Source organism: Arabidopsis thaliana, chromosome 2 (assembly GCF_000001735.4).
Source record: "Arabidopsis thaliana chromosome 2, partial sequence".
Lineage (NCBI taxonomy): Eukaryota > Viridiplantae > Streptophyta > Magnoliopsida > Brassicales > Brassicaceae > Arabidopsis > Arabidopsis thaliana.
In genome coordinates, this window is record NC_003071.7 from 3386246 (window position 1) to 3395650 (window position 9405).

The following is a 9405-nucleotide window of genomic DNA, read 5'->3' on the forward strand; positions in this document are numbered from 1 at the left end:
AAGCTGTCTGGAGGGAATCATTTTGTTGAAATCAATTAATCTAATCATGCCTCAACTGGATAAATTCACTTATTTTTCACAATTCTTCTGGTTATGCCTTTTCTTCTTTACTTTCTATATTTTCATATGCAATGATGGAGATGGAGTACTTGGGATCAGCAGAATTCTAAAACTACGGAACCAACTGCTTTCACACCGGGGGAAGACCATCCGGAGCAAGGACCCCAACAGTTTGGAAGATCTCTTGAGAAAGGGTTTTAGCACTGGTGTATCCTATATGTACGCTAGTTTATTCGAAGTATCCCAATGGTGTAAGGCCGTCGACTTATTGGGAAAAAGGAGGAAAATCACTTTGATCTCTTGTTTCGGAGAAATAAGTGGCTCACGAGGAATGGAAAGAAACATATTATATAATATATCGAAGTCCTCTCCTTCAAATACTGGAAGGTGGATCACTTGTAGGAATTGTAGGAATGACATAATGCTAATCCATGTTGTACATGGCCAAGGAAGCATAAAATGATTCTTTCATTCTATAGATACCTCTGGTAGGTAAAGCACTCGACTGTGCTTTATTGAAAGTTCCCATCGCGGGGGCGAGGATACTTGCCTTCGCGGTTCGACTTTCTTTTCAGGCTTGACTCATTCGCTAGCTTCTCCTCCCCTTTAGAGCTCTTTATGATGCCCACTGAGTAAGATTCGGGGACTTCCGGCGCAGAAGCTCATTCTGAACCGCGGTAACCTTCGTCTCAATCTTCATAATCAATTTATGCCATCTTAAAAAAATTGGAATCTTGTTAGGTACCCGTACGACAGCTCTAATAATGAGCTAACGTACTCATCTTTAGAGTGGTTTGTGCGCAGGCTCGAGAAGTTGCTGCCCGCTTCAGAAGACCTTAGGGTGCCTTCGATTCCTGGACGACTTTGTTCGTCGTGTACAGGGGACGGGAAGAGATGGCTGTTCGCTGTAGCAAAATTCAACGAACCGACGGGCGTCCCGGACATAGCCTTCAACCCGCAAAGGTTAGCTTTGTTGCTGGACAACCACTAGGGTACTATTCTTCCTGGCCCCTCTTCGCCCTATCACATCACATGGTGGTGTGGTATGCGGCAGAACATGTCTATCCTTCCTCCTTCTTCTTTCAGTCGAAACTTCCTCCTAGTGAGGTGTTCGCCTATCCAGGTATGGAAGTATTCAATGAATACACTCTGTACCATGCATGGGTGGATGAAGCTTTATCTGGAGTATCAAAGATGGAATTGTATGCTAAGGCTTAGTGCCAGTATAGAGCTTGAAGTCTTTATGGATGTGCCGATCTTTATCCGTACATATTACCGACCTGCGAACATGGATGATTCGTTCAGGTACGGGATAATATTTAGGATGTACGATTTGGCTGTCCAGTTACAGTGGGGCAATGTCATGAAATTGCTACTAGTAACTAAGACTCAAGTGGAGAAAAAAAAAGCACTCAATTTGAATGTAAGTAAAACACGGGATGGAAGAGGAGGCCTGAACCAACAGGGATGAAACAGTATAGATTCCCCTGGGCGAAGCAAGTCACCGATTAGTAACCTAAGAAAGAGTTGTCAACGGGCGAGTGTCCTGCTATAAGGTAAACTCCTACTATTTCAGCTTCTTTTCCCGTGGTCGAAAGCTAAATATCTCAAGATGATATTTTCCAAACTCTCGACAAGCAGCAAATAGAAAATTAAAAGAAGATTTTGAAGGATCTGATTTCATCTAAGGAGTGGCGGTTAACAGAAGGCCATTTCAACTTATGCTCTAAAAAGATAGAAAGCATTGTTGATAAAGCCCTCTCTTTATATAAAGAGGGCTTTGCGCCTTCGGATAAAGGAAGATTCCGATATTCGCATAGGTATTGAAGCGGGGATATGAACAGCTAGCTTCCCCTCAAATGGGAGCCGTTTAAGTAATCTTAAAAGAGTCCTCGACTGTATTGGAAAAACAAAAAGTTCAATATGGCGGGAGATCCATAATTTTATTGAGAGCTTTCAATCAAATTAGATTGTAAAGTAGTAGTCCTGTGTAAAAAAAAAAGCTGGTGGGGCGGGGTCCAAGCAAGCGTAATAAGGGGAGGGGGACTAGGGGTGGAAGGGTCGTCGAAGGAGATGCATTTCTGGTACAAGTGGTATTGGACAAGATCTCAGGGAATCATCTCTTTCAGATTTCTGCCTTTCTTTCCCATGACGACTAGGAAAAGGCAAATCAAAAATTTTACTTCGAATTTTGGACCTCAACATCCTGCTGCTCATGGTGTTTCACGATTAGTATTGGAAATGAACGGAGAAGTGGTGGAACGTGCGGAACCACATATTGGATCACTCCAGTGCGGCACGAAGCCGCTGACGCCGAGTCGGCTCCTATGCCGCTAGCTATGCCCTGCTTGGTCCCCCGGCACGGTGGAGGTTCCGTAGCGGGTCATGAGCACCGGGCTAAGGGGCGAAGTCACTCGACTGAAAAGAGAGGGGCGGTTGAGCAACTCAAGCGAACCGCCCTACCTTACTACAACATAGGGACAGAGGGGGAGAAGGTTGTGAAGGTGGCCTCGTTATCCACACCTCCGGTCGGATGAATGGAGGACCGCCCGACCCGGGTTTCATGAGCGTTGGCGGGTCCTGGAGTGCCTGTCAAGGGCGCTAGCGCATACCCCGGGGTGATCATCATCACCTGCACCTCACATCTCGGCGTAGTGGAACGTGTAACCCGCCTGCTGTCTCATTCAACTACATTTGTTACTGTAATCTATAGCCTAACAGAAGGCAGCGTCGAGGGGCTTTAGGAACTCGACTGAAAGGAGAGGAGAGAAATTCCCATACAGCCAGCGGGGAGGATGGCACTACAGGCAAAGACCGTCTGGCGAAAACGCCGCAGGCGCGAAGCGTGGTAGGCCTGCGCCGGGTGAGCATAGGGGGGGAAAGGGATCCCGGACGGTGTAAGAGCCAGGGGAGGCCGGGTCATTTGACGGAAATGGAAGGCTTTTCCCCTCTTATAGAAAGCCCTATGAAGTTAAGGGAAGTGAATGAATTCTTGGAAAAAGAAGGAGCGAGCCTATATATAAAATGTAAGAAAGTCAATTATTCAATGAATAGATGATAAAGTCAACCGTACGACAGACAGCGCTGCCTACACGCGAATTAGCTTCCAAGGTCGAGCAGTCTCAATTTCACTACAGGATTTGCGAATGAATGCTGGGCTGGGCCACCTCGAATGGCGTGAGCCGCATGCGGGGAGACCCGCACGTACGGTTTTTAGGGGGATCTGGCCGAAAGACCGGCCGGCGCCCACCCGACTAGAGGGACTGAGAAATTAATAGAGTACAAAACTTATCTTCAAGCTTTACCTTATTCTGATCGTTCAGAGGGCGATCGCGGAGTCACTGAATGAAGTCCTCCGTTTCTTTCGGAGGTGCTGACCCGCAGCGAGGCAGAGATGACTAAGTGACATATGGAATATGACGACAACAACAGCATGTCGTAGAAGGAGAGAACAGGTGGAGCTAACGACCCACGTTGACTAACGTATCTACAACTACATCCCCGAGCGGCAGTCAAACGGAGGCGTGAATGCAAGATGCCAGCGGAATGATCGGCCGGACAGAGGCTAGGGCTGCTTCCTTCCCACCGCGTCCTTCCTTGTGTATCGGAGATATAAAGCGAGTGCACCGGAAAAGAACGGGAACTGGGTCGATCTATTGCGAAGCATCCGAAGCATAACTGCACACTCACACGATCTTTGCCGAGAGATAGGAGCATTCGGTGGAACCGGTGAACTACACTTGCTTCTGGATAGATGTGTGGGACAGAGGGCTCGTGGTACCTTCTGCCCACCCTTCCTCCTCTGCTTTGAGAACTGTGTGAACGGAGAGTGGGCAGAAGGGAAGGAGGTCCTCATACAGAGAAAATCATGGAATGGGTCGAGATAGATGACAGCGCCTTTTTCCTCTCTTCCTTGCCGGGAGGGCAATCTTCTCTTATGGTCTTCACCTCCCGCCCGGCCTGGAAATTGAATCCAGCCCCCTTCTTTCTGATCCATTCATTTCTGCAAGCCCAGAGCGTTGCCTCCCTTCTATTGCATAACCTAAAAAGCTATAAGCAAAGTAACAAAAGCGCGCTCCGCCCGGTGACTAAGAAAGAGGTTTGCGCAACAATTAAAGTGATAAGGTCGAGGGAAGTAGGGCTCCTATTGAAAGGCTTTCCCTCCCTCAAAAGAAGACTAGCTTTCAGTACTAGTTCTTACGTTACGCTGCCATTTTTCCAATATTATTGAATAGCATGGCCTGGGGCTAAAGTAACTCAAGTGGGAGAGCCGTGTTATGGGTGACCTTATTGCACGGTTCAGAGAGCACTTGTGTATGTGATGCAAGTGAACGTGTACGAAAAAGCTGTCGTAAAGTTTCGTTTTTCGTTCCGTTTTCGACCCTATCTATGTTTCTATGATGGCCCAAGAACACGCTCATTCTTCAGCTGTAGAGAAACTTTTGAATTGCGAGGTACCATTACGAGCTCAATATATACGAGTGTTATTCCGTGAAATAACTCGAATTTCAAATCATTCACTTGCTTTAACTACTCATGCTATGGATGTGGGAGCATTAACTCCGTTCCTGTGGGCTTTTGAGGAGCGGGAGAAATTGTTGGAATTCTATGAAAGAGTCTCGGGAGCCAGGATGCATGCCAGTTTCATACGACCAGGTGGAGTGGCACAAGATCTGCCTCTTGGCTTATGTCGAGATATTGATTCCTTCACACAACAATTTGCTTCTCGTATCGATGAATTAGAAGAGATGTCAACCGGCAACCGTATCTGGAAACAACGATTAGTGGATATTGGTACTGTCACTGCACAGCAAGCAAAGGATTGGGGATTCAGTGGTGTAATGTTAAGAGGTCGTGCGACATGAAGACATTGATAGCAATATGGGGGAAGTTCCCATCAGGCAACAATGGTTCCGCCTGACTCTACTTAAGCATGCATATTATGTAAGTGAAGACTTGGTGTGAAGCCTTGGAGCTTACGTTAGAAGAGCAAAAGGCCCGGGGCTAGGGTGAGCTGGGGGGGGACAGCGTAAGTGAGCGAATGTGTGTAAGCCCAGTCAAAGATGACTGTTCTAAGCGGGGGGAGCCACCCACCTTTGAATGGTGTTGGTCCTACGGACCGTGAACGGATTTCGCCTCTGGCCTCTGGGCACGTCGGAACCGCGTGAGTTCACCGGGGTGGAGCACGGTCCGCCAAAACCGGCATAGATTAGGTGCTATTGATGGAACATGGTAAGCCTATCTTTCTCCATATGGAAGTGCTGCGAGCACTTAGAGATGCGGGTAGAGGAAGCCTCAAAAAGCGAAGGCCGAGCTGTAGGTCACGTGACCTGCACCGAGTTGGTGGCTGACTGGGCTTTTTCCTTGATCAAAGCAGATCAACTCGCCTTCTTTCTTGTTACCCAAAACTAAAGTTGGTCGAATGGTTTTTTTCCTGCCCCGGAACGTCGAATGAAATAGGGGGCCGGGTTCTCTTTCTACAACCCTTTTGATATGATAGGCCTGGCTACCTTTCCCCTATCCCTTATGATTAGGGGGCTGTTAAGCCCAAGAACAACCAGTCTTGTGGTGGTACGGAAGGAACGGACTCCGCGAACGTCCCGCGCCCCGGAAAGAAAGTCTCAACCAGAACCACATTCCTTTTGCGTGCGGATGTAGCTAAGTGTCTGACTCTATTGGTCATAGTTTCCTGCTGTTGCGGCTGGTGCTCGTTTGCGCGCGCGTGAACCAACTCAACAAAGAAGGAAAGGATGCCCGGGGAGGCATCTGAGAATGATTCGAGCCGTATGAAGGGAAACTCTCACGTACAGTTTGTTTTTTTTGGGGGGGGCAGGAGCCCGACAGGGTCCCCCACTGACTCGGCCCGGGCCTAAGTTAAAGTGAAGTGGTGGGCCTACCCATCCCAACCAGGGGTATGCTGGGATTCGCGAAGAGCAGCACCTTACGATGTTCATGACCAATCGGATCTTGACGTACCAGTAGGTACCAGAGGAGATCGCTATGATCGTTACTGTATCCGTATCGAAGAGATGCGACAAAGTCTTCGGATCATTGTGCAATGTCTTAATCAAATGCCTAGCGGCATGATCAAAGCCGATGATCGTAAGCTATGTCCTCCATCACGATGTCGAATGAAACTATCCATGGAATCGTGCGTCGTGTGAAACGTAGATCATCGCCGTTCTTAACCAAGACTCAGGTTAAGCTCCGTCTCGGAACCTTGTGGGTTAGGAGTAAAGCATCCCGGGGTTGGCGCATCTCATTGGGCGTAGAGAAGCATTGGGAACCCCAATTTATTTCTTCGGAGCCGTTTCTTTTCCCGTCCCCCCCACCCCGGCATAGCGCTTCGCTTCCGGTTCTTCGGAAGAATCAACTTACTTCTACCTTCTTCATTGATCTGGGGGAAAAGGAACCGTCTACCAGTTGGGAAGCTAGACATCAAGTAAGTGGCTTGATGAGGATAACTAAGCTGACACGCCGGAGTTGGCTGCTGGCACAACAGGGTGGTGCCTTACCGCACTGCAGGCGAACGCGCGGTAGCGTTCGTGGTGGTGCTTCAGGATTCCAATGTACTGCGTCCAAGATCAGAACGAGCTTGCCGGCGGACCACTGTCGTCCCATTCTTGAGTGAGCTGGAGCGCAGCCATCTTATCCACTGAACTAGCTAGAAGCTATCGCTTCGGGTCGAAGCACTAAAAGAAAAGCACCGGGAAACGCGGCGGCATAGGAACCACGGGACCCCCACCCTACTAGTAAAGGGAAAACGGAAGTGCGCTCCTGCGCACCAGCTGAAAAAAGCCCTTTCCCCTTTCTCTGATAATAAGGAAAGCTTCTTAGCTCCAACCTATACAAGGGGTTTTTATGTCCTTTTTATAGGTTGGGTTGTTGGATACGGGATCCTCGTAGTAGGCTGGACCAACATCCAGCCGAGAGAGGGCAGCCTCTAGAAGCAACAGGTTGGGAAACCAAGAGAACGCTTCGCCTTTTCTTATCTTCTTTCTGCCCTAGGAGTAGAATTAGCACAAAAAGAGGGATTCGCATTATTGACCCAATGATAAACCACTAACACCTTCCTCGTTGGGGCTCCGCGCACTGGGAAAACGCTGACGCGATGGGAAACCGGCCACTAGTTACAAAGCTCCAATAAGGTATCGAGAGGGCTATCACAGTCAGGTGCGAAGCAATTACCCCTATTTGGAAAGTACCCTTCTTCCTATTTAGGGGGTTAAGGCGAGAAATGGCTTGATGAATCGTTCCGTTCGCCATGCACCGGCCCCATTCACTTGCTTATCGTAGAGGCTGTAAGTACACAGTGCCCCACAACTATCAATAGTATAGTGGGGTTGAAAGACGAGAGTGCCCGCCCTTTCTTTTCTTTCAAGTGGGCCACTTTTTTCCCGAACGCAGTCCGGGATCACCGTGGCCGTGTATATATATATATATATCTTCGATGCTGTCATTTCGAAATGTCCGCTTCAATCGCTCTTTCACCTCCCCCCAAAAAAAGCAAAGTTGGCTTAACGAGCGCAGATGTGAGGAAGCGGGAGCAATAAAACAAAAAAATATCTTTCTTGTCCTTCTACTTAAGGGGCAAAGAGAAGCGCTTTTGCTACTGAGAAAGCGAACGGTCAGCGCGAAGGTTCAAGACTTTTCTGAGCGTTAGCGAAGCTAGATTCTCATAGCGAGGCGCTTCGAGTTAGCGAAGCGCTGTAGTAGCGCCGAAGCCCTATGTGCTATAATGCTGAGCCAAGGACACTCCGCCTTATCTATAGAAGCAGTCAACTGAGTTCTGAACGAATTAGATCCTTGGTAAATGGCTCAATCTATAGATAGAAAGCCTTATGATGGGAAACTACCACGTTAGGTTTGGAGAGAGATGGGACCGGTTATATAATAGAGGGAGCAGATGCAAGCTTTTTTCTTTCAATAGCCGGCCAAATGACTACAGGATCATCGGTCTACTCTACCTCAATTCACCATTTCGAACTTTATACAGAAGGTTTTTCCGTACCAGCTTCTTCTACCTATACCGCAGTTGAAGCACCTAAAGGAGAATTTGGTGTCTTTCTGGTCAGTAATGGAAGCAATCGTCCCTACCGTCATAAAATAAGAGCACCCGGCTCTGCCCATTCACAAGGACTCGATTCTATGTCCAAACATCACATGCCAGCAGATGTGGTCACCATCATAGGTACTCAAGATATTGTGTTTGGAGAGGTGGATAGATAGGACGACTAGTTGCTCGATCAGGACCTTAGCTTTATTGCGAGCCCAGAAGTCTCTCTTTTTTTCGGCCTTCAGGAACAGCCTTTAAGTAAAATCCAACCTAATATAATGAATATCCTTCTACATAGAAGAAAGACACTCTAAGATCCTTTTTCAAACCTGCTCCCATTTCGAGTCAAGAGATAGATAAATAGACACGTCCCATTGCACTGATCGGGGGCGTTCGTTGTATGTTGAAGCAGAGATGAATAGGGTGGCTGTGAAGAGAGTGATGGTTGATCCTGACTCCACAGTCAATCTCATACCTATGTCCACTAGGCATTCCAAAAGAAAAGATTGGAGGAGCACTTCTCGAGGTATATAATTTGAGTTCGAATTGTCAAATCAATTTTCTAGGAATGGTATGGTCAGAGTCAATTGCAACGTTGGACCTTTTCAAAGTCCGATAGAGTTCCAGGTTGTTTTTGCACCGACGACACATTATGCTCTTCTGGGCAGACTCTAGATTCATAAAGACCAAGCGGTCCCATCGACATACCATCAATGTATAAAAGGTATAATCAAAGGAAAATAAGTACTCGTACCAGCGGTGAGCACTCCCTTCGAAAGATCTGAAATCCATTTTGCTGACGCTATACATTATTCGGAGTTTGCCGAGGATGGAGAGCTTTCAGGGTCCAGGGAGCTGTTGGCTTACTCGTTGGGAGGACTTATTAATTAAGGAAGATTCAGTTCGTATCTATTTATAGAAAAGAGACCACCGGTATGCAAAAGTTGAGAAAAGCCGTCTTTAGCCTGTCACTAAGTTGCCAATCGACATGATCTATTTGCTCACATTCCAGGCGAAGGTCATAATTCGCTGTTTCCTACAGGTACTGGGACGGAAACATCATATTCCCGAAAAAAATGCGGGACTTCGGTAGCGAGGAGGGCCCTCACAGCAAAGCCCATTGCCAAGGCCAGACCCCCAGCCGATCTTGATGATCAAGAAAGAAAGATGGCTCGACTCCCTACTAGGTATACCCCAACCTTAGATAGTAGGGCCATAAAAGGTTTCCCTAGGAAAAAAGAAAGAGAATCAAATATAGCGAGAACACATAAAAGAATCGAGATTCTGAT

The 9405-nt window shown here is 47.6% G+C and overlaps 3 protein-coding genes and 1 pseudogene across 5 annotated transcripts; 3 read left to right on the top strand and 1 right to left on the bottom strand.

Annotated features, from left to right (window-relative positions):
- Positions 1-46: 46 nt before the first annotated feature.
- AT2G07707 (Plant mitochondrial ATPase, F0 complex, subunit 8 protein) lies at positions 47-523 on the top strand (the record flags this gene model as incomplete). Its single annotated transcript, NM_126751.1, has 1 exon — positions 47-523. One exon carries the CDS (start codon positions 47-49, stop codon positions 521-523), a length of 477 nt encoding a protein of 158 aa, NP_178793.1.
- An 82-nt stretch (positions 524-605) lies between these two features.
- Positions 606-1915, top strand: AT2G07708 (uncharacterized protein; the record flags this gene model as incomplete). Of its 2 annotated transcripts, NM_001202590.2 has the most annotated exons (2): positions 1132-1483; positions 1753-1887. In NM_001202590.2, the coding sequence occupies exons 1-2, from the start codon at positions 1199-1201 to the stop codon at positions 1885-1887; spliced, it is 420 nt and encodes a 139-aa protein (NP_001189519.2). In that variant the 5' UTR covers positions 1132-1198. The 2 variants fall into 2 exon arrangements, with proteins under 2 accessions (NP_178794.1, NP_001189519.2); NM_126752.4 differs by having other exon boundaries at positions 606-1915.
- Positions 1916-2301: 386 nt separating this feature from the next.
- Positions 2302-8471, top strand: AT2G07709 (annotated as a pseudogene). Its single transcript has 5 exons — positions 2302-2351; positions 3316-3383; positions 4449-4914; positions 5969-6211; positions 8028-8471.
- On the bottom strand, positions 3367-4481 carry AT2G07641 (uncharacterized protein; the record flags this gene model as incomplete). Its single annotated transcript, NM_001335329.1, has 3 exons — positions 3367-3874; positions 3953-4110; positions 4347-4481. The coding sequence occupies 3 exons, from the start codon at positions 4479-4481 to the stop codon at positions 3367-3369; spliced, it is 801 nt and encodes a 266-aa protein (NP_001324406.1).
- Positions 8472-9405: the final 934 nt, after the last annotated feature.